Source organism: Filicampus tigris, chromosome 1 (assembly GCF_054856515.1).
Source record: "Filicampus tigris isolate MCC_2025a chromosome 1, RoL_Ftig_1.0, whole genome shotgun sequence".
NCBI lineage: Eukaryota > Metazoa > Chordata > Actinopteri > Syngnathiformes > Syngnathidae > Filicampus > Filicampus tigris.
The window spans coordinates 13,432,220-13,457,676 of NC_141217.1; the positions used below are offsets into that span (position 1 = coordinate 13,432,220).

General features: G+C 42.2%; 2 protein-coding genes across 3 annotated transcripts; both read right to left on the bottom strand.

The window, feature by feature from the left end:
- Positions 1-1,212: 1,212 nt before the first annotated feature.
- LOC147152857 (indian hedgehog B protein-like) lies at positions 1,213-10,138 on the bottom strand. The gene is made up of 3 exons (XM_086042907.1): positions 9,506-10,138; positions 4,403-4,664; positions 1,213-2,144 (listed from the first exon to the last, which is right to left on the bottom strand). The coding sequence occupies exons 1-3, from the start codon at positions 9,803-9,805 to the stop codon at positions 1,477-1,479; spliced, it is 1,230 nt and encodes a 409-aa protein (XP_085899033.1). The 5' UTR covers positions 9,806-10,138; the 3' UTR covers positions 1,213-1,476.
- Positions 10,139-11,542: 1,404 nt separating this feature from the next.
- On the bottom strand, positions 11,543-24,193 carry nhej1 (nonhomologous end-joining factor 1). Of its 2 annotated transcripts, none has more exons than XM_086034981.1 (9): positions 23,843-24,193; positions 23,716-23,764; positions 22,380-22,578; positions 21,215-21,436; positions 20,988-21,126; positions 18,534-18,592; positions 13,344-13,506; positions 12,603-12,709; positions 11,543-11,800 (listed from the first exon to the last, which is right to left on the bottom strand). In XM_086034981.1, the coding sequence occupies exons 3-9, from the start codon at positions 22,551-22,553 to the stop codon at positions 11,726-11,728; spliced, it is 939 nt and encodes a 312-aa protein (XP_085891107.1). In that variant the 5' UTR covers positions 22,554-22,578; positions 23,716-23,764; positions 23,843-24,193; the 3' UTR covers positions 11,543-11,725. The 2 variants fall into 2 exon arrangements, with proteins under 2 accessions (XP_085891107.1, XP_085891019.1); XM_086034893.1 differs by having other exon boundaries at positions 11,544-11,800; positions 23,712-23,764.
- Between the last annotated feature and the right edge of the window lie 1,264 nt (positions 24,194-25,457).

Genomic DNA, 25,457 nt, shown 5'->3' on the forward strand with positions numbered 1-25,457 from the left:
CATGCTGCATATCACAGGAAACGCAGCACTTGAAAGTATACTGAACACAAATTTAAATGCAGCACTGGTATCTCAAATACTGATGACAAATCTGGCTAAATTTGCCTCAGTGAGCACTTCTCCTTTGCCAAAGCAATCCGTCCACCTCACAGGTGTGGCATATCTAAAGGCTGATTAGACAGCATGATTATTGCACAGGTGTGCCTTATGCTGCCCACAATAAAAGGTGACTCTAAAACAGGGGTCACAAATGAGGTTCCCATGGGCAATCAATGGCCCCCAAGGACCACATGAGCAGCCTGCGAGTTTATTGTTCTAAAAATAGTGCGCCTGTGATGGGACATTGTGATTACCCGTTTCCTAATTATTAAGGAATAATGAACACAATCAGTGTTGTAACATGCATTCTTAATAAGAAGAATGTAATAACACCATTAACACATTTTTCCATTTTTTTTAAGTGAGACATGCAAGTAAATTTTTAGTAAACCAGATTGTTTGCTCTGATTCAAAATCTGCCCATATTTTTCTCTTGCAAAGGTTTTCGTAATAATAATAATAATAATAATAATTATAATAATAATAATATGTATACTGCATTTAGTCATTGAGGGTTAGGGTCAGCAACGAGTGGAATTTTTTTTCAGAAAGGTCATAGCGATTGAATTACACTGCATAGTAAAATCCGTATTGCGTAAGCTTGATCTCAAAAACCTGATTTGCTTGAAAAAAAATGTAAAGGCATTTTTGAAATCAGTGTCAAAATACTTTTAGGACAGAAAACCATCTCTGATAAAAAAAATTGCCAAATTTGACCAGGGTTATTAATGGCAATCTGAGCAAATGTGAAGTGTGTATCGAACTGGCAGCCTTTCACATTAATCAGTGCCCAAGAAGTATCTGATGTAACGGATATTGTCCAAACACAGTACACAATTGTTATTGCACAGGTGTGCCTTAGGCTGCCTCTGGACCCCCCTAACTGTAGCCTTTTATAATAATCATGGTATCTGAAATATTGCAAATGTGAGTCCAATGTGACTATTTCATCAAAGTAGAATTGCTCACAACTTTAGACAGATTTGTGAAGAGCATTTGAGACAAATAGCTCTTTTGTGCGCATAGAACAAGAAAAAAAGCTTGAAATCCAGATTAGGAAAGATGGGCGCAAAGGTGTTGTGTTTGTATTTTTGTTCAGTGTATTAGTGTGCAACATTTCATTTCAGTAGAAGTTCATTCTTGATGACCGTATCGCACTTACATTTCAATTTTGTCGATAAATTGAGTTGATTTTTTTAAAAATTCATTATTCAATATCAGGATTATTAAAACCAGTTAACATGGTAGCATATGATCCTAAAGTCCGTCTGTCTGATTTATTAAGACTTCTTCTTTCCGCATTTCCCATGAGGCTTAGCAGCGATCCAAAGATCCATTAGATGGTTCTATTGGCTCATCTTTTTGCACTTTTTGTCATCACCTGTTGGCTGCGCTCACGCCCAGTGGGTGGAGGTGCCCCGAGTCCAGCAGCAACCCCCCCAGCCAGTGTAAAAGCTCAGCGTACCAGTGGACCCCATCACCACGGTAACCACTGCTGCCAGTCCAGCTGTGCATCAGCCTGAGTGGCGAGAAGGCCCAGTGAGCCAAGGAGTGCCCTTCCACCACCGCATAGCAGGATGCCACCACCCCGTCCACCACCAGGGTCCCCTGCGCCGTCAGAGGAGCAAAAGCGCCCCTCCTCTCCGTCACTGTGACCCTCGTGATGCGGGAAAGAATTCCCGATGGGCCGCCGGCCACCAGCACGCACTGGCCCGGCCGGGCATTGCAAGCGTACGCCGTCCTCAGGGAGCTGAGGGTGGGCGACGCCCCCTCTGAGCAGTTGCCCTGAGACACAAAGAGCAAGTGGGCGGCGGTCAGAGAGAGGCGCGCGCCATTGTTAGTCTTCACGGTGTAGAAGAGCTTGTGTGTCGCCGGGTCGCGGTCCAGGAAGGTCAGGACTTGGCTGTACACCAGTTTGGTGCCGGACAAGGTCAGGACTGGCTCGCCGGGGCGCAGGTCACGGATGAACTTCTGGTGGCCGTTTTCCACAGTGACCAAGGCGTCGCCCGGGAAACAACCTCCAGACTTGGCTGCCACTGAGTGGTCTGAAAGACACCAAGAGACAAATATTGCAGTTAGGCAGGTTAGCGTTTACAAATAGATGCGTTGACATTTCTTTGAGCACAAGCAGAAATATTGACATCGTACTATTAGATCATCACGGATTGAGTAAACGAGTGCATTTACGAGTCTAATAAGTGTAATTTTTCAATTTAACCATCCGACTCTATACTGGCCATTTATGTCTACCTCGCTTCTTTGTGGGGGATTTTTGCCTTTGTCGTTTACATGTACATCAGTTGTACATTGGGCGCTGTCGTGGCAACTTGAAACCTATGAAAACGACATATTTTAAAAAATAAATAGATTTCTTCATGTTTTAGTTATTTGCATTCATTTATCTAATTCACATTACGGATTTATTATGATAACTAAAGGAATAAATGAATAAGTCAAATACACAATTCAAAAAAATAAATGAAATTGGATTAAAATCAAATCAACCATGATTAAAGTCATAGTGGAATTATTATTTTATTATCAAAATAAAACATTGCACAGGAAATACAAAAGTATTACTAAAATAATTAATTGTATGTTTTATTTCAGGAGATAGTCAATTACATCTTTTATCAATTTTTGGACCAGGGAGTAATTTCATGTAATGCTCTTGGTTTCCAAAAGAGGTGTTAAATGGTTTGTGAATTTTAATTTTAAGACGTGGATACATGCTGCTGACTCAGGAAAAGAATTGCATTTTAATTGAAGATGTGGAAGCTCCCTCTGCTGGCTGCACAAAGACAGTATTGTGCTGTGGGCAATAAAAGAATAACGCTAGCCCAGTGCTCATTAGAAGGGTTAAAAAATCAAAATGAACGGATATTTTATACTAACGACAGGTATGTAATAGTATTCATTAAAAAAAAGCTTGCAATCAAGTAGAACAAAAACATTTAAAAAAAATCTTTTACATTTTTTGTATGTGGACAGAAATGGCCAGGATTGAGCTGAAATGGAAGTAAAATCCGACAAGACTTGAAGTTTAATTATGAACTCTTTGAAAAGACTCGTTTGCCAAACACAGATTTATTCAAGCATGACTTGAAACTCAATGGGGTGTAATAATTAGTACTACGAAAGAAGCAGGCCAACATCAGGGATTGCACTGGGTCTGGTGGTCTTACAAAAAAAAAAATCTGCATTGTTTTACACAAGAATGATTTCTTTGCTGGTCTCGAGTTGAGGGGAAAAAAAAGAGAACCAAAAAAGATACCAACTTGATTGGTTGCCCTTGTAATCAGGTCAAGGACTGCACCCTCGCAACCCGATCTGGGAGGGAAGGAGAGAAAAAAAGGAGGAAAAGAGGGAAAGAAAAGGAGAATCTCAGTTACTACTCAGCGTAGACTGTCTTTCGTGTACTTGGATTTTAAGTGGTGTTTCTGCTTCTGTTCTCCAGACTTTCAGCATGCTTGCACCACACACACACACGCACACTCGTTAGTTTAGCAAGATTGCAGCAGGAGCAGCGGCATCATGGTCATGAAGAGATAGCGGGATGAAAAAAGGGAGGAAGGCAAGAGATGAACGTGCAGAGGCGTTAGCGAGCCGAGACGGTGAAACCAGGGACAGGACAGGACAGAACAGGACAGAGGAAGCAGCGGTCCAGCTCGTCTTGTGTTGTCTGACTTTCAAGGTCGCAAGAGTTTTTGTCACTGCGCTTGAAAGCGACATAACATTCATCATGTTCGGAAAGGGACAAGCTTGATAACTACGCCGCCGTATCGGCCACTTGTTCACTGTTCTGATTTACAGCAGCTGGGGCATTCACTCTTACACCGCTTTACAGGATTGTTTTTGGTTCAGCACAAAACCAAGAACCAGCCCAAAAAATTTGCACTGCAGTACCATGATGACCAACAAAACACACGTAAGTAGTGTTAGTAGTATATATATATATATATATATATATATATATATATATATATATATATATATATATATATATATACATGTATATATATGTAGTTCAAGTCAAAAGGTCAAAATCAAGTTGAGTCTTTCATAAGCGTTTCCCAAGCAAATCACAAGTCATGAAATTAGCATCTTAAATCGACTCGAGTCCAAGTCATGTGACTCCAGTCCCCACCGCTTGTATATTGTCCAGATAGTTATTAATGTAATTAAATTAACAAAGCCGTCAAGTGATTTGGACCATAGAAAGCAAATGACCATAAAGTTGTGAAAGCACCTACAGCTCACAATGTGTATCCCAAAAAGCTACTCGTGGCGACCCCAAACTGACCTGACTTGACACTGCAGTGGATGTGGGCCTTGGACTCGTAGTAGACCCAGTCGAAGCCCGCCTCCACCGCCAGCCGAGCCAGCATGGCATACTTGTTCCTGTCCCGGTCCGAGGTGGTGATGTCCACTGCCCGCCCCTCGTAGTGGAGCGACTCCTCCGAGTGGTGGCCGTCCTCGTCCCAGCCCTCGGTGACCCGCAGCCTCACCCCGGGCCAAAGGTTCATCACGGAGATGGCCAGAGAGTTCAGCTTGTCCTTGCAGCGCTGCGGCACACATACATACACTTTGTATTTTGCCTTATGAGTCTAATTGTCCATCTTATTGTACACAGGTGTGTACAAACTACGGGTTGGGGGTCATTTATGGCCGCATACTAAAAACATCACTTTCTTTTTTCTTTTTTTTTTAATGAGGGGATATAAAGAATTAAACAGTTGTTTTGCTTCAAGTCAATGGACATTGTGCTGCTCCTTCACGTCCCAGAAACCTGGGGTCAATGTAATACAGACAGAGAGACACAGCAGTATAGCCTAGCATAACGTTAGCATTACGCTAAACAGACATTGTGAGGAAAATCTATGGGGTTGTTTTAAATATACACCTTGTAAAACTGTGTTAGGTTTATGTTTAGTTTGACAGTAAACTTCAACTGGGAGTGACAATAAACACCTTGGAGCCTCTTTTTTGAAGCATTGTTCACTACCTGCCAAAATGCTGCTTGCTGTGGAATGAGTTGAGTTCACTGCTACCAAACAATGCTTGTAACTCGATTTGCACAAGAAAAATTGGTTTGCTGAAATAATGACACTATTTTTATTTACAACACCGGGATGAAAAAAGATAATTCCGTTTCACGAGGCAACAGTGTGAGCCACCAACATTTGCTTCACTGCTACCGATGATTAAAATGAAGTAACATGTCCATTCAAGATTTTCATCTTACTAGAGCTTGCTCCTGTTTTGATTCTGAACGTGGAGATGTGATTCTGCTGCTGCTCAGTGCAGGGACGGATCTTTTCGAATGGGATACAGGGTCATGGACCACCCCAAAAATCCAGGAAATTCCGAAACAACTCTATTTCGATGTCAAACAGCTGTGAGGTAGCAGTTTTCAAAAATAAAAACAGTCCATCAGCGTGTTTGATCAATTCAAAGTGAATAATGTCAAAGTGGACTTTAGTTTTTCTCAATGCAGCCCTCTAGGAAATTAGTTTTGCCACCCTTGACATAACACGGCTTGTCAGATTGGATGGTTCACTCAGCTCACCGGTCCAAAGTTCCACACATGAGCTATGAAAAAAAAGAAAAAGTTTACTGTTGGGCTTGATTGGCGCCCAATAAAGTCAGGACGTTGCCGAGTGACGCTTTATGATTGACGTTTTTGTGGGTGGTGTGTGAACTTGAGCTGTCTGGTTAAGCAAACACAAGGTGAGAGGGCCCATTGACTGAAGCCCCCCCCCCATCTTTCCCCACTCGTAACGCTGCTAATAAAGTTGTCGTCTGAACCATTCGTCTGGCCGGCCGGTGCACGCGAACACCTTGACCCGATTGTTCATGCCAAGAGCAACAAAGTTCATTTCCTCTAAGGTGAGATGCCATTGGCTTACAGACAGGAAGTCAATTAACTGTTCAAGCAGGAAAAGCTCAAATTTAGCTTGGTTAACTCAAGCTGACCTTAAAACACATCGCCATGTAAACATGGCATAAAGATTAGAAATGACTTCGACTGTGGTGTCCAAACTAAAGCTCGGGGGCCATATAGGGTCCCGCTGACCATTTTTAGCGGTCCGTGGCAGATACTAAAATGAATGGCCCATGTCGCTTGCCTGTATTGTATCACTTACTTTTTACACCGGGCGGCAACTTGAGGCAGGCAAGGAGAAGAAAAAGTTGGTTCTCATCTCTCATTTTCTTGTTTTGCATCCGCACTAAATTAGTAGCTAAATGAAAAAAAACAAAACAAAAAAAAAAACACTCCGGCCACAACAACTGAGCTACTGATAACTAGAGGGGGATAACTCTGTTGTTGTCATTTTTAAGTTAAATACATGCATTAAATGAAAAGAGAAATGGCATGTCTTTCAGATGAAAACTAGTCAAGATCAAGGTTTGGTTCCAATGTTGACAAATGGGGTCAAACCGTTATTGCACTCAGCACTTTTCCTGATTCATCAGGGCAACACTGGGTCAACTCTTGTTCACAAGATTGCCCCAAGTGAATTTTATTGATCTGTCACGAAATGTTGACAGATTTGATGGCTGTTTGGACTCTGTCCAATATTGTGCCAAACATTTTTTTCTAACCCTCACCTCCTAGTTTTCCTCCAATCACACAGGAAAACAGGAAGGAATCAATTTAATTCACATAAGGCAGCAAATTGCATCAATTGCGATGTGATGCTGCTGCTGCTCAGTACAGTTGGGGAATATTTTAGTACAGGGATGGACAATTTAAGTGCTGGAGGGGGCAACAATTCTCACTTGGGGCCACATAGGACCATGAACCTCCTAAACAGACAAAGGGTTTGAAGCAAGCAGCAAATTGCTGATGCAACAAAAATGCTGTGATTTTTTTTCCAGCGCAAAGGGTTGTTTTGCACAAAAAATACGAGGACAGCACAAAACTGCTGAACAGCAAACCAACTTCAAGCGCAAGAACTCATTTTGTGCAATTCTTTCACAAAAATCAACTCACTCAAAATGTTTATATGATTGAGGTACAATGTCTGTCCGGCATATTCTAAATCTGCAAAAAAAATGAAAATATTAGGCCTACTCACGTTCTAGTATACAGTATAAGGCAGTATACGACCCAGTGAAAGTGCAACTAAAACATATCTGCCATCTAGTGGTGAATGGTGATATTAGATCGTAAAACTACAGTCCATCGATGCATATTCGCGGTTCGGCACCCACAGATTCCCATATTCTCAGATTTGGCTTTTATTTTTAAATAGTTTATTTTCTCCCATTTTCCTTAGCTTTCCGCCCCAATTACCCCCCCTCCCTCCACTATTTTTTTTTTAGAAAACTTGGGGTCGTCATCCGTTGTACACTACAGTATACTGTATAACTGACTGTTTTGTGGCTTTGTTTATTCAATAAAGTGGTTGGTCGTGCATCTTTGGTCGCCTATGGAGGGATTACGATTCGTTCCAATTGGCGGTGGTAGGCTACATTAAATAAGATAACCATATTGACTTGAAAGTGTGAGCAGTTGTGTAATTTACGACAATTCTGCTTGTAAGGAGACACATTGCATTTTAATTGTAAGTGTGGAATGATCCCAAATTTTGGATATCCAGTGTATTTTACTCACTCTGTTATGTGTGTGCAGTAACAAATGCCAAAAATCTTGCAACATAGCGAAATAAAATCTGACGAATCATTTCAAAACCTGTGACACAGTGAGACCCCAAAATGTGAATCACGATGGCAAAGGATGACTGCAATTGAGTTGAGGAAATGAAGCTCCTCAACTCACTTCAGCACCAAAGAGTCACCAAATGGCACCAAATTAGCACTGTTATTAATTTGGCCGGTGCACAAAAACAGCAAATAGGAGTTTTCCAGTGACTAATGGAGTAAAATGTTTTTTTAACTAACTAACTAACTAACTAACTAACTAACTAACTAACTAACTAACTAATGTAAAAATCTGCAAATAGGCAAATTCTTGAATGCTGAATCGCAAATATGTTTTATAACTAATTGCTTGACCCAAAAGTTAAGGTGAAGAATGTCAACAAAAAGTCATTTTTGCATGCGGACGTTGGAAGAAAAGGTTTAGCCATGCGCCCCAGGATGAAGTTGATCAGTTGGCTTTGTTGAAACCACCTGGGCAAATAGATTTTGATTACACGTGAAATACAGTGCAGTGTACAGTTGCTGCATTTATTTAGAACAGATATTGGCTGTCTGCATGTTGACAAAAATAATTTCGGATGGAGGTTACGGTTAGGTTAGCGGCTCCTCAAATCTGTGAAGGGTGAAAAGTGGGATTAAAGCCAATGTAACATGGTGGTTGTGATAAGAATAGTCCGCGCCGGTGGCCACAGTTGCCTTTTCATAGGTCCCGGGGATTCGAACATTGGTGTTTTCTCTGCGCGGTCAGACTTCATAAATTAGACGCTCCATTTAGCACACATGCACAGCGGTTTGCGCACCAAACCGCTGGCTGCACAAACATTGCACGCGCATGTAGGCTGACAATCTTAGCGCACCTTCTGCCTCTGATCAACGATGTCTCGCTCTCAAAGTCAAACGTGTTGACACTTTCTCCTCTGCGGCGGCGACGTGAATTTGACCGCAGTAAAATTACACGTTTGTGTCGCCACTTCGCGCCACTAAAGTGATTAAGTGTGCTTCTGGAACAGGAGCTTCTGTATGTGCAGCAGCGCGCAGGAAAGGCGAATAAAAAAAAAGTCAAGAGGTGAAAAATTCACTTTCATTACGGCTTCAAAGAGGGCAAGTGCGCTTGCTATTTCTGTCCGCGCACGCTGAGAAAACAAGCTAAAAGTAACACGGAACAGTCAAAGACAAACAGTCGGGATGTGTGCCGCGTGTTAGAGCTCATAAATTACGCGAACGCGCTTTAAAATATTATACAGCCTTAACAAATTTTTGTGGAATTGAAAGCAAAATTGCGCTGCTTTTAGACAGAGGCCATTGCATTTTTCCGGCGAATCTGTTATACACAGTACGTGCCAATCCACAAAGCAGAGCGAAACGCGGACGGACTCTTTCATTGGAGGCAATATTTCTTGCAGTGTGCACGGTTCACATGCTGGTCGGAGAAGGAAAAAACGCGTAATATAAACACTAAAAAGTGCGCCCATCTGCAACGAGCATTCAATGTATTTATTTTACAATTGCGCTTCTGGAAGCAATTTGGGTGGAAGGAAGAGGTCTAGCGACCGTGCACTGCGTATGGCAGGAAAGACACAACAAACGCCCGCTCTCGGCCTTGAGTCAACAAGGAATGTGGACAAAAAAAAAAAGATAAGCGCATACGCGTCTCAAGACTGGTCAAAGTGCACCACGAGACTTCCTAGCAGCTTGAAAGCTGCAATGCTTATGCCGGGGCTGCGTGTCTCACTCTCACCTGCGTCATCATGCGGTCTGCACCTGTGTTCTCCTCATCCTTGAAGATGATGTCGGGGTTGTAGTTGGGGGTGAGCTCCCTGAAGCGTTCCGAATTGCGGGTTATTTTGCCTTCGTATCTCCCGCTAGCCCCCAACGTCTTCTCGGCCACGTTGGGGCTGAACTGCTTGTAGGCGAGCGGTGCCAACTTCCGCGGCGAGCGCCTCTTGCCGTAACCTCGGCCCGGCCCGCAGCCCCCGCAGCCCGGCGGCAGGAGCAAGGCGCACCCGGCGAGACACGCGAGCAGCCTCGGGAGAAGCATTCCAGCCCGGGCCGATGTCGTCCACCCCCCAACACCCCCCGGGCGGGTGGTCAGAGGGTCAAATGTTGAAGCCGGTCACTATAACTGGGGTCTTCAGAGCGGTGGTAAGAGAGCAAGACCCCCCCACGTATCCCTCGAAGTCGCCATTCCACGCGCGTAAAAAAGGTGCGCGCCACAGACGAGGTGCAAAGAAGGAACCTGCCAGCGCGCTGCCGACAATCGAGTGTCTCGAGGGCACTTGGAGGCAGGGGCATAAATAGGCGAGGTGAGTTTGTCTTGGCAGCCGCCTTCAAAGCTGTCTCGCATGCAGTGAGACACGGAGGCGCGCGGCGGTCAAAGGGTGTCCCCGCAGCTCAATGTTGCCCTGTGACGGTGCGTGGAAGTCCGCACACAAGGTGCCCACCCCCATCTCCTCCCATATCAGTGGCATCACTCCACATCCGAGTTTTTGTCAGGGGGCTGCAGGTGAAGAACGTCTTCGCCCCTCACATGAAGGCCAGAACAGAACAGAAGAGGGGACTCCAAGAGACCCCCCCCCCCCCAACACACAAATACATACATCCTTGGCACGTTTCTCGTACTCTCCTTTTCCCCTGGAATTGTGCACCTGAGACCTTTGAGCTTTTTCTCTACATGTTTTTGATACATGTATTTCCCATCATGCCTTAAAGCGGAAGTCAACGCTAACACATTTTTGTTCAATATGTACCCAGCAGGCCCAATAGTTGAAACACGGCATTCTGATAAATATTGCGTTTGTGGAATAAGTGTTAATCCACTTGTTTTTAGCCATCTCCGGGGGCGGCCATTTTGTCACTTCTGTCGATTGAAAATGGCATCACAACTGCTCACAAAGACCAATCAAAGCTGACCTGTTTTCTGAATCTGAGCCGTGTTTGGTCGTTGTGAGCAGTTGTGATGTCATTTTCAGTCCACAGAAGACAAAATAGCCGCCCCCCAGAAATAGCTAAAAACAAATGCATTTTGCTGCTTAATTCATCCACAAATGTAAAATTAATCAGAATGTCGTGTTTCAACTAGTGGGCCTGTTGGGAACATATTCTTGAAAAAAATATGGTTGGTTTGACTTCCGCTTGACCGCACCCCCCCACCCAGCTTCTCTTACAGAGGGCAAATACGCAAGAAGGGGGCAAATTCCCCATACAAATGCCAATGATTAACATGCCATTACAAAGCATTTCACGTAGCATTTCTTTGTAACTGCTCTGTGCGGCCGCACATAACGGCCATACCAGAAACCCCCTTTACTCATGAAACGGGCAGGCAAAAATCTCTTAAGCTGTTATGTAGATTTTTTTTAACAACAAACCGCGCTTGAAATCAAGTTACGGAAAATAGTATCAACCAAGTTTTACTGCTATTGCTCAAAGAAGAGATTTCATGGGGAAGAAATGCTGATCATATCTGTTAAGAGGTCAAGAAAATGCAATTTGGGCACAAATATTCAATCAAATTAAAAAAGGTAAATCCATTTAGCAAGAAACATGAAGGGATAGTATTTGCCTTAGTATGTCACAAAAAAAAGAAAAAAGAAAAAGCACCAGGTCACAAGTTGATTGTGATTGTGATGGGCCTTCTTCCAGTTGTGGCCGACTCCTGCCTGCTGTCCTGCACGCAGTGTGGTAAGCGCATGCAGCCAACAGACAACGCTTGAATGTTCAATTGAAGTCCTCATGCTGCCACTGCTTGATGGACAAAATACTGTCATCAGCTTTATAAATGATCTGACAACTTCTTTGATTCAATAAAAAAGTCATTTATTATAAATATGAATTCTCAGATTAAAAAAAAAAAGTCTGCCTCCCATGATAAAATCATTACAATAACTGATAGTCTAAAAGATTAAAATGGATTTAAAAGGAACTCATTGAAAACGCAGTTTCCTACTGCTAGTGGTGGTCATCGGAACAAGCCCACCACTTTCTTCTTCTTTGCTTTGGAGGACGCCTGCTCAGCACGGTTGCAGGTGACGATCTGTAGAAGATTTAAGTCATCAACATTCGGCAAATTTACTTTGATGAGCGCATTCAAAGATTGGAACAAACACTCAACTAAAGAGGCCAACTTCCAACATGTCGAAGATCAAAAACATTCAAACATAAAAATAGACAAATTAATTTTAAAAATTTAGAAATGTATTTTAATGGTCAAATTTTAGGGAAACAAGTGGCTAAAATAATGTAACAAATATGACAGGACTCTTGATAACATTAGTCAACAGCAAAATTGAATCAGACTACCGAAGAATATTTTTGATGCCGATTTCAAAATCGTCTACTTTTTTTCCCTATCATATCAGGTTTTTGAGACATTTTCATTTTTGTTTTGAAGTTTGACCTATAAAGCTTGAGCAATACGGATTTTAACGTGTTGTCATAAATAGCTATGATGTAGTAAAATGTGTGAAAGTAACGAAATACTTGTTGGGACAAATACTTTTGCCATCCCTGTTCAAGTCTGGGTTGAAGTTTACAGACAGTCAAGAATGACCAAAGCAACATATGGCACTATAATTTCCTCCGTGAGGCCATTTCACAATCAGCAGTGTGCGCTGACCAGAATGAGGCATTGGATGGACCTCGGTCTCTTATCATTTTAAAAACAAAAACTTTAAACATAAATAACAAGCCAAACTGAACCTAAAAACGAATAAAAGTGGAAACTTGCAACATATTTTATGTGCGAGTGAAGGTCCCAAAAATGATTTGTTGTGAACCGTGTTTGTGTGGAGATGCTCTTTGAGACAATTGTGACTGGGCCGGCCCGAGTGGCAGACCTGCTGTGGCGTGTCTGCGCGCACGATGTGGTCTCCTGCTTCCGCCACTGGACTGGCCTGGTTCCGCTCGCTGTCGGCTTCTCCTCCCTCAGCGCCTGCTTCAGCACCTGAATAATGCGGATGCCCCAACACGCAAAAAGTTGCTGGATTTTACAAATCTTTCAGCTTGCACAGACATTTTTGTTTTTTCATTTTTCAAATTTTTGTTTTAAGGTTCTTCTACAGATGAAATATTTTAACTAACACCAGTGCATGTTGTGAAACCACCTAAAAATGTTTTTTTTTTTTTTTTTTCTCAGTATAACTTTTTTTTTTTAGTAGTAACCGGTCGTCTTTTTATAGCCAGCCGAGGGAGTTTCTACTTTATCAATTAAATTGTCCACAAATGTATAAATGGTAGACATATATAGTGTATAATTGAAATTTTCAAGTGTTGAGTCTATAATGACACCCATTGTACCCAAATTGTATCATTTATTTGAGTAAATAAAAGGCAATGAAAAGATGTGGTTTCAAAGAGTTTCGATTGACCCGAAACCTTTCCACAATAGAGCCAAAAGGTACAATTTGATGTTAACGCTATATTATTGATATGTTTTAAAAAGTTGCCATAACAAAATGAAACTAAAATCCTCACCTTGGAGACGTTAACCAAGCTCAAATGGTTCTAAAACGGAAGTAAGGTGGACAAATGGCCAGCATGGAGCCTGAGAACTCAAATGAAGAAGTTGGGGCCCAAACCTGAGGAAGTGGTCAGGTCCCGACCTGTGGCAACCAACTGCTCCCGCTCAGACACTTTGCGCTTGCGCATGTTTCTGTGTGCAACGATGGCAGTGTAAAGCTCCTGGAGGTCGCCTCCGAAGTTCTTCACGCCGTGACGGTCAGAACAAACCGTGGCAAGAGTCTGATGAGGAGACATCACGAGCGCTTTATCATGTTATGTTCCACCAATGCAGGGATGCCCAACCAGTGAGCCGTGAGAGATCAGGAAAATTGTCCAGTTGTGCTTATCTAGTCTGAAAATGATTTATTTACTGCAAATAGCACACCACCTTTGTTCATCTATCCATGCCAGAGACATATAGTGAGAGGCTGAAGGAGATGAGGGACTTTATATTAGCCAACATGTTAGCTAGATGATAGTCAAGTGATTATTGTATCGCATGTGGATAATCATGGTTTTATGTGAATTACTATATTAGTAATACATAGATCAGATAGTAATTATGTTACACACGTTTGGTAATGGCATTGCACATTTATGGTCCTCATACACAATTGACTAAATATCTTTACACATAAGCTGTCATACAACATAATAGCTAAGAAAGAAAACTCTTTGTGTCTTGTGTAGCTCACAGACACACAAACACGTACACCCACACTCGCACACTGGTGGCATCCACACATGCGTGACACCATTGAGAGTATTGTCAACAATTGTGAGGTGTGTCAATTGTACAATATTTGACCCACCACGAAGGCTGTCCGGGGGACTTTTCCCCTGCCTCGACATCCTGGAGAAGAAATTCAAATTGATTTCGCTGACATGATTGGCCGAGTTTGTGGCCAGCGCTACATATTGGTAATTGTTGATGCTTTTACGCGCTGGCCTGAGGCATATCCCTGCAAAAGGGAGGATGCAGCCTCTGTCGTCAAGGCACTAGTCAATCAGTACATTCCGACTCATGACCCAAAGCTAACAACTCTAACAAGGCAGAACAATTAAATGCTCTTCGACTAGATGGCAAAAGGTCCAATGACAATGTGTATCCACCGGTTGTTATTTACTGAACAAAATAAAAGCTTGGCGTTCAAACAAAAAGTGAATTAGCATTTTTGGGAGTATACCGGTACATACAGTACCTTTTGTTATTAATTTTCTTATGGGTGCTGTGGGATGTCATGTAAAATACAGTATGTGCCTTGGCTCAATACAAGTCGGGAAACCCCATCACGATCATACTCATCAAGGCTGCAAGCAGATGTTGCACCTCATTATATGACAGAGAAAAAGACGACAGTCTCTTAAGTCCTTCTGTCCGCCGATGGATAGCGCACGCTCTCCAAATTAGCTCCTCAAATATTGACCAAGAGAAATTGGTGGTCTTCTGATCGCTTTCGGAGCCGAGGGGCTCCTCAGCACACTCTGGTCAGGCTTCGAGGTTTTGCATTGATTTATTTTTGTGATTTGTTTGTTGAAATACATAGGGGCCGGGGATGGGGGGGGGGTTTAGTTCTGCTTTGGGCACAGAGGAACCAATGTGCTGGAAAAAAAAAAGGGGGGGGGGGGATGCAAGCAGAAAGCCAACCTTATACTGTATTTTTATTAACAGTGCCCAGTAGCCAACCGCTCCTCCAGCCCCTTTTAGATGATCTGAGATGCTGATCGCCATTTGTTCTGAACATATTATCACAAAACCAATGCAGACTATATGATGCTTGCTTGGGGGTGATTTAAAAAAAAAAAAAAAAAAAAAAAACACGCTCATCTTAACTTGCTGAATTTAACATTAATGTTGCATTTAAATACATTACATGGGTTGCTGCAGTAGCATTCTGGTCATAATCAGGACCAGGGAAGCAACGACACTGAGGAATAAAAGGTCAATAACGATTCCACGTTTTGGTCAGCCAGAGAATTGATCTGCTAAGTATTTTTCTCTTCTGAAAATGCGAAGCGCAAAGTGCTGTGAGGATGACAGTGGCGTAGAGGGAGTGCTCACCTGGTAGCCACACCTCAAAATCCTGCCGCCTGTGGTGGGGACCGTGGAAGGTGAGGTGAGGAAGGCTAGAGCCTGTTGACGTTCGGCTATTATTAGCAAGTTAGCAGCTCTGATTTTAGAAGCTGTTGTTTTCTTAAGGGGGGCCGCGGGGGGCAGTGGTGGGTTTGCTGGTGCCAGCGAGTCTCACACTCACTCACTTTGTCTAGTCTCTGTTGACGACCTCATGTTTACTTTTTTCACACCATGTAACCTCAACTTCCTGCCCTGAATCAAAAAGTCATCTATTGCTAGCTGCTTCATCCCTGAATTAATGATCAAATTTGACAAAGATCAACAAGACAACGCACAGGAATTTGAGTCTAACCTTGAAAAAAAGTTTCGACCTTTTCACCATGATGTCACAAGTACATCAAGCGTAAGTACAAACATTATGAAAGTCACTAGCCTGTTGTGATTTCATGGGCTACAGGTAGGACCAACAGTTTGGCCAGAGGCAGCCAGTGTGCAAAAGTCCTAACTTCAGAGGCTCACTGACGGCACGGCGGAGCAATCCAGGAGAATAAATGCAATAAATGCTTTAAAAGGTAGATCCAGGTCTGCTGCCCTTTGTTTCACTGACAAAAGTAGGAACCCAGCCTATGTGGTCTACGGTCGACCCTGTGCATGCCTAAATGGGGTGGAGTCACTGGTCGCATCACATTGGCCGACCCTTACCGCTAAGGCAGGATGCGAGGTGGCTACATGTTAGCACTACAATCGTCCCCAAACACCGGGCGGTGGACTAGTTCTGGTCTTCGGACAATGAAGAAGAGCAAACAACTGCCTGGAAATTGCAAATGACAGTGGTGGTATTAAAAGTGCAGTATCTTGAGGACAGGAAGTACTTGGTTCAAATCAGAATATGTCAGACCTAATACTAGCGGCTTGTGGGATCCCACACGGGTCCATCCTGTGACCCCTTTCATTCAATCTTTACATTCCACCCTTCGGGCCAGTTGATAGCCAGTAAAAACGTGTGCTACCGCAACTTCTGAGACGACACTCAGATTAGAATCTCGCTGACAGCAGGTGAATATGGGCCTTTGGACTTTCGGTCACAGGCTCTAACTTTCTGCAACTTTACTCAGCGTTGCAGTGGCCTCAAGTCTTAGGTCATTGTGTTCTGCACTGGCTTCCTGTCACTGAGGTTCGACTTGAATTCAGCTCTTAAAAAAAAATCTCCGACAAGTTGGTCTCATATGAACACTGAAAACCTCAGAGACAGGTCTCCTGCTGGTGCCCAGGGTCAAACTAAACACGGTGAAGCTGCGTTTCACTCAGGAGACAAGCCTGTCTCTGACAATGGTTAAGTACTGACAGAAAACGGTTCTGTTCAGCTGCGCATAAACTTAAAGCAACTAAAAATCGGCACTCACACACTATTTTACTATATTCTGGTGGAATATTGTTTACGTTTTATTAACTATGTTCTAATTGTACATTTGTTCATTTTTGTGAAACACAGAGTTTTCCCTCGTTTGAATTGTGCTATATAAAAATCTGAGTCCTCTTGAACAGAAATTTTAAGTTTCCATGAAATGAATCGGTTAACCTCCGTTAAGATGTACTGATGAGGGAAAACGCCAATACTTTGCGCTGCCATATTCAAATCATTTTCAGCACTGTGCAGTGGCGTGCAAAGAATCTTGGCATACGGGAAGCCACCAAGAATAGCAGAGGTATTTCATCCCAAAACAGGAAAAAGAATCCCCACAAAGAATTTTGTGGGCTGCATTTAGAGATTTCAAATTGGGAAAGCCTTCGAAACATTCTGAGGATGTCATCATCCTTCAAAAGGATGCCGCTTCTGCTTTTGAAAACAAGTCACGCAAAATAAATCCTTGAGGTTGCTGGATTCTGGAAGTTTGAGTGCATGTTTAGGAAGCTACTAACCTCTGTGGAGCGTGAATCCAAAGATGAGGTTTCCTGTCCTGATTTGTATACATTTAAGAAATTGGGAGGTGACTTGAAATCAGAATTGGTCACATGTAGGCATTCGAGCTAAGGTGATGTGGACAAGTGGGGAGCGCGGGCTAATTCAAACCAAGTCAATGTTGACCTGAGCAGGGTGGAAGAGGCTTGAGAAGACCGCAAGTCGTTCCACCACGGTCCCGACTCCCTTCATTGTCACCCGCGAGGTGGAAATGTGGCGGGAAAGGACACAAACACACACAGACGGCATTTGTATGCCGTCAGTTAAACACATCCGCGATCATTTCAACCTCCTCAAGACAACCCAAGTTACAGTTTGCACAATCTGGCAAAGGGTGAGTCAAAGGTGATTCACTAATGATCGCAGACTCATTCAACACTGGCCTCAGACGCAGCGTGATGAGCGCTACTATGGTAACTGAGAGGCGGACACACAAAAAACGCTTACATGGAAGGCAAGAAACAAAAACGCACAAGAGTGTTTACAGAGTTGGCCTTGATAAATATTGCACACAAACACTAAACGCCTTCACCCATACCTGCATACACTCAACGCACAGAGCTAAATCTGGTGTGTGGTTCTCTCTCTAATGCAACATTTTCTAACAACCTTCCGATTTCGGTTGGCTCTGAAGGCCGCCTTGTCACTGCCCGGTGGAATTTGCCACCGGAGTCCAAAGACCAAGTCTTTGTCTGTGCCTTCTTCTGTGGTGTTTACCCACCGAGGGTTGTGACCAGCCAAGAAGGAAAAATAGCAACCATCGCACCACATGCATTTTGTCTTAAACCAGATGTAACTTTCCATTATTGCACATTCAGAAGTGTTGCTTGTTTTCAATTTGTCCCAACTCAACCAATGTTTTCATCTCCAACAAACAACACTTGTTGCAACTGATCCTTCTTTAAAAATTTTTTTTTAGGTGTTAGTGTTGTAAAGGGACCATAATACAGTCAGTGACCTGAAATAAACCTGTGATAAAACGACAGTCAGGCTAACACACCTTGGACATTCCTCAAGTGGCTATGAAATGTTAAATCACTCACTCGCTCACACGAGGAGTCAGGGGTCAACCAAGGCAGAGACAAGAAATTCCACACCTGAATACGGTAAACACCCAGCCGCTATGGGTTTGAGGCAAAGAGACAGCGCAAGGTTCTCTCCTCAGCCTTGTGACAGCAGTGAGAAAAAGATCAAACATGGCAGGGCGGTGACTGACGCGTGTTGGCCTCTCACCTTTGCCAGGAAGCTGCCTTTGTAGGTGTGTCGCTCAAAAAGGTCTGTCTGCAGGCGCGCTGCACACAAGGAACATGAAACGTTAAAATTGGGAAGACATTTTCCCATGACGTTACTGTACTTCCAGGTGGCAAAAGTCAACGCGTTCTCCGATGTTACCGCTCGTAAACTAACCTTTCTATGTCGTTTGAAAACATATTTCTATTCTCTGGCTTTTGATCCGACCAGAGACTGACACATTTTCGGCTGTTTTCCGGTGTCTATTGTATGCAGTGTTTTGTGTTCGTTTATTGATTTCACTTGTTGTATTATGGCTATTTTGTTGTTGCATCTAAAGTGCTTTGTTACAGCTCTAGCTATTGTGAAATGCGCTATATAAATAAAATTGTATTGTATTGTACAAGTACTGACTGAACGTGTTGAGTTGGGTAAAATTACTTTGTATAAAAAAATAAAATAAAAAAAAAGAAAATACATTAAAATAAAAAGCAAAAGCTGCTGTACTTATCATTACTGCTGAGAAGTGGATGGAGAAAGAGGAGAGGAGGGCAAAAATGGCAAAGATACTGCCGGCGTGCAAACAGATACGATCGAGACACTCTACGCGTGCTCATTGTTCAAACGCAAGGAATGCTGGTCTTTGTAGTACAGGAAGTGCTTGTATGCGGAGGTGCGTTGTTTGGCGCGAAACCCATCGCAGAGGTAAACAAGCTCAGAGACGCCGCACAAAAGCACACTTTTGGAGTGAGAAGGAAACGGGCTGCTTCATTCATGTGGTGAGTGACATGAATATCAAGTGTTTTATTGACGGTTGAAAGTAACGAGCGGAAGTGACGTCCATTTGAGTCATGATGCCGTGTGTCTTCAAATAATAATCTTAAATATTCTCCTGATGTCCCCTGGCTTGCTCCAGTCGGCATCATCATCATCATCTTCATCACATCACGACATCCTTGTGTTGTAGCTTAATGCTATTTTGGTTAAACCGTTGTAAACAATTCAATCCACTCATGATACTCCCAGCTGGTCAGTGGATGTGCACTGGAAATTAGCCAGCTAATGATTTTTAAATAATCTTTATGAATGCACAGTTTTTTTTTTCTTTTTTCTGGTTTTTTTTTTTAGGGCGGCGGGGGGCGGATCGATGTTAATGCAAGGACGGAAGCGTTTTGAAAGGACGAGGACGGCCCGGCAAAAAAGGTAGAGTGCCCGAAGACGGCCCGGCAAAAAGGGTAGAGTGCCCAACTCCGGCTGTTGGGTTAAGATGGTGGATCTCTTATACATGCATTGAAAATGATTGATCAAAAATGAAATATACTGTAATAACACTTTTGACGCCATGACGTCTTAATACGTCTGCAGAATCGTTGTTCGTGGACACCATGACGTATTAATACGTTTTCAGTGTGTTTTTACATAAAAGGGAATATTTCAGTTTGTAAAATCACCACTAGATGGCAGGAGTGGCCAGATTTTCACAACGGCCAGGTCCACCCACACACCAATGGAGCAGCCCAATTCCTTCTATGGAGCGTATGAGTGTGCGTGCATGCTCTAAAACAGCGAAGCTGCGTGACAGGTGCGACTCTCACTCTACAACCGAGCATTTTCAATCAAAGAAAGTTGACAGTCCCATCGTCATCTTTGTTTGAAAGGAGAGGGATGATGTAACGTGCACGCGTGTACGTGGTGGTGACCGCCATACTTGTGGAAAATTGAATAAAATTCCCCAGAAAAATGATCGCGTGTCAATGTACATTGCAGTGTTTATCTTGCAATAATCTGTTGTTTTGCGATCAAAAGCGCCACTTTTTGTGTTCTTTATGATGTAATAAAGCATTGTTTAGTTATTTGAGGTATCACAAATGCAAAACAAAAAAACTGCATCGAAGTGAAAGTTCTGCTTGCAATGCGTACTTTCGCAAAAAGCTCTTTTTCTCAGAATCTTTCTTGGAAATGACTATTTTCAAGAAACTTACCAATGTTCAACTACTGTTTACTAAAGAATGGTAAAGGGTGGAAACATACTTTTTTTCTGATGAACCAAGAGGATCAAAGCTTTCTTTCGGTAGGTTCCATGTTTATAGAGCTATAAAATAAAATTTTTTGTAGGCCTTCAAAAATGAGTCAAAGTGGTCAAAACTTTCCATTTGAGAAATGGCACTGAATGAGTTAAAGTCAACCTAAAGATATTCTTTTTAGGAATATGTTCCACGCAGGCCCACTAATTGAAACAAGGCATTCTGATTAATATGGCGTTGGTGGAATAAGAGTTAATCCACCCGCTTTTAGCCATCCCCAGTAGCACTGATAACAAATTGTGGCCCCATCCAGCATTTAAGATCCCCATCCCCAGTCCCCACAAAATAAATAAAACAAGAACGTGTAAACATGAATGACACAAATGAGTCATGTAATGTAAATGTGTGTACCACACGAACTATCTGCATGTACCTCTGCTGAGCGTGGCTCCATTCTCCTTGTAGTCCTGGATCTCGGCATCCTTCCTGACCAGCAAGGCTTCCAGCAGCTCCACCTGCTGCTGCAGCACGTGGCTCATGGACAACAAGGGCTGCGCCAGATGAAGACACACCTAGCAGACAACGATTTACTTTAAAAGACAAACACCAAGACTTCTAAACCCCTCACAAAACACAGATGAAATCAAATGCGAACCGTACCACAGTGATTGGAGCGGGGGTGCAGCGAAACTCCCAATAGAAAGGCAGCCCTGCTAGCTTGCTCTTCAGCCTCAAATTCAAGTCGCCTCCGTCCAGCTGCATCACAGAGATGCCGGCATCGCCTTCGGGTGGCTGGCTGCTGCCTGACAGACGGGGCCCAACCACCTCGCACAGGTGCGAGAAGAAGGCTTTGACGGGAGCTTGCAGACGTTTGTTCAGCTCCTAGCACAAGCGTTTTGGCAAACAACCACGTTTGTAAGATGGCAAAAATATTTTCTAATGCCCACATCGCGGTTCACCTTTTGCGCCCTGCTGCTATATTGCAAATTTATAAGTGGTCATTTTTTTATGAGTTTAACAGCATTCAGCTAAATTCAAACTTAAATTTGAATGTCTTTAGTGTAGTACCATGTTGTGCCACAATATGCTGGGCAGCAGTGAGCTCTAAAAGAAGACATTCAACGTAATAGAAGAGGCAGAGAAGATCTCCAATTAAACTCCAGCAATAGCCGTTTTTACCACAGAGCAGAGAGACGATGTACATGAATATTGTTGAAAGTTTATAATTATCATAACAGCCCTGAGCAGTTGTGATGTCATTTTCAGTCGACAGAAGTGACAAAATGGCCGCCCCCTGAGATGGCTAAAAAGGGGTGGATTTTGCTGCTCAACTCATACTCCACAAACGCAATATTAATCAGAATGCTGTGTTTTAATTAGTGGGCCTGCTGGAACATATTTTTGAAAAAATATGTTTGGGTTGATTTCCATTTTAAATATGCATTTGAGTCACTTTTTGTTACATGGATCAAACCTCAACTGGGAGAAACAAATAAATAGCATGAAGCAAGCACGCTGACTCTTATTTGGAGAATTGTGCCAGCAAGAGTCCCAGACACAAACTGTAACACTCACCAATATCACATGGCACCCTACCAGGTACATGCATGTACACAGATACTACTAAAACGACAAGCATAAAAATGCTTGCAATTAGAGATGTCACAATATTGCGATATTAAAATTGCCACCATATAATCAATCGTCATGTCAAGATGGTAATAGCAGCAAATCTGTTTAAAAGCCCATGCTGTTTTCCCATTTGTGCAGTTGCAGCACCCCCCTTGCTCTGTGAAGACGAAAACATTTTTCTGAATCTGTGCACCTGAGCGCGGCTCTGGATGGCTGCCGTGTGCATGGTCTCCTCCCACACGCAGTGCAGGTCAGTCAGCAGGATGTGGTAGCTCGTCTCCCCAAAGCAGCTCTTGGCGAGCAGGTGGCAATCATCAATGGCGACTGGAAGCCACGGATGCTGCAGAAGATTATTATTGGACTCCATCCCGATCCACTTGTGTGCTCACAGGCTGCAGGTCAGAGAGGACAGGATTCATTATGTCAAGAAACAACAGCCATGGCTCACAGTGTTTCATCAAGTTGAGTCAATGTTTTTTTTGTTTTTTTTATAATCATTGTAATCAGTGTTTCTCAACCTTTATTTAGCCAAGGCACATATTTCACATTGGAAATAATCTCACGGCACACCACTTATTTTAGCAATTCACAGAAAGTCGCTATACAGGGTCATAATGTACCCCTTGTCATCTAGTGGAAGAACATTTTATTGTTTTGCCTGGGACTAAACATGGTTGGCATGAATAAATTCACAATAGAAAATATAGATTTTTGTCAAAATAACTGACAATGGATAATTTCCCGCGACATGATGATGATCTGATGATCTCTCATGGCACACTAATGTGACGTGCCACAGTGGTTGAGAATCACTGCAATAAAGTCAACGTATCACATGATGTACTCATGTAAAACCCAGGCAGGAAGGCAGTTACTAACAAGACATTATAATGTGAAGCTGTGATGCAAATCAACTCAACAGGCTCATTTCAGTCAAGGCAAGGCACTGACAAGGTAACTCAATGTGCTTCCCATGATTAAAAATACAACATTTGAAAACTAAAGAATTAAATACATTTGAAGGAAAACGAAAGAAATAAAAGTATCTTACTAAAATTATGAACACAGTGGTAGAACATGATTTTTAAAATGCTTAAAAAGACCTTAATCATAGGCATGGGAAAAGATCATACCTTATTAACCTGGATTTAAAAGTACAGTATTTATACTTTACTGCTGCCTTTACTTCTGTTCCATTTGCCAGCAGCATTACAACTAAATGCTGCTTCACCGTGTTAGTTTTGAACTCTGGGCTCCAATAATTGACAGCAGTCTGCAGACCTGAGAGCCCTATACTTATTAATCACTTACATTACCATTTCACTGGGAGCCATCGCAAAGTCTTTAGGGATGGATTCATATTTTCTAATCTGTTCTGGCCAAAACCGGAGCTGCAGCGTTCTGAATGAGCAAGACAAGTGTCTCTTTTTGTCCACAAATGGCACTGTGACTCAGCTCGTCTTCACACCCACACCCAAACTCACATTAGGATCGGCAGTTGAATCAACTATTCTTTTATACGTACCAACCTTCCGTACAAGTCGTGCCTGCTTTTTGGTAGTTGCGCAGGGCCAGCTTCTGCACACAAGACATCTCATTTGTCACACGCAACACACGTTGGCTTGGCTCGATCTAGTTTGAAATGATCGTACTCACATTTCCGGGCAGAGACCGCCAACAGTAACTGCATTTCACACGGAAGAGCGCGCCAACGCTATTTCCATTTAGAAAACAAAACAAAAAATCCAACTTTAAAATGACATAATTTTGTCCGATGGCGTTGGTTGTTGCTATTTATTTTTCTACCGCTGTGGCACTTTTCTATCACGTTCATAAAAGTAGCTCACTCTGTATTGGCTACATAAGCGTATAACAAACGAGACCTAAAACATCTAAAATCATAAAAAGCGTTTTAACTAATTAACATTAGCTCCAATCGCAGCTGCTTCTCGATCCAGTGTGTAGTTTGAGTAATAACACCGACGTGAAACAAGACAGTCGTTTGAAGTTCCGCTTTCATTCAAACCCACACAAACTTATTTTTGTTTCGTTATGGGTAATTTGTGACTGCAGGTGCCTTTTCATTTACCAATGAAAAGACATTAAATATTTTACGTAAAGTATATAAAACATTTATCATGAAAATATTTGATCATTTATAGACATTTTCCTGCCAACATGAAAATAAAAATAATTCCTGTAAGAAAAAAACAACAAAACTGTAAAAAAAAAAACAACAACAAATTAGTAGTAGTAGAAGTAGTAGTAACTTGGCCAAGGTGTCCCTTTAAATCATAGGTGTCAAACGCAAGGCCTGGGGGCCAGATGTAGCCCGTGATATAATTTTATCTGGCCCACGTGTCGACTATTTTTCTTGCCAATTGTCTTTACTTTTAACAACACTTAGATTGAGATGACATTTGTTACCAATTCTCCCTTTCAAATAAATTGAAAAAGAGCTGAACAAACCATCAATTTATTGTGTATATGTGATAATATCAGCAACCCTTGTGAGGATAAGCGGTGTAGATAATGGATGGATGGATGGATGTGAAAAGGCATGATAATATAGGGCAATCAGACATTTATATAGGTTCGCAGTCATAACAGCCCTCCGAGGGAAACCATAACTTTGATGTGGCCTGCGACAAAAACGAGTTTGGCACATCTGTTTTAAATGATATCGCCAAGGTAAATTTTAAGTTTAAAAGGGATATACAGTAACTGCAATTTAAATGTAAATAAATAGAAATGCAGATATGTACGGGTATCTTTAAAAGAGATATACAGTAACTGCAATTTAAATGTAAATAAATAGAAATGCACCTTCATTATTGGTTTGGTTGGATTTAATAAAAGTCTCTCTTAATACAAATATATGATTCATTTATTTTTAATGTAATTTATTGTGTGCCACGAATATTACATTCCCCCTACGGCAGTTTTGCCCTCTAAGTGAAAAATAAAGGGTTTTTGTGAATCCACATTCTGAATGTGACAACACTCAAAGGAGCAGAGTGAGATGCATGTTAACTCTCAGTCTACTTTTTATTTTTGTGGGTTCTAGGAACTTAACTTGTATGTCCTACTCGTAAATTTCCACCGTTTTGCTAAATTATGGTCAAAATAAACAAAATAATAATAATAAAAAAACTCGTTATACTGCCCCAATGATTTTTTTTGCTGATTCACAGAGCAATGACTAGTTTGAATGGAGAAATCCCACTCAGTTAGATTTACCTAACAATGTAAATTCTGCCACAGAATTATT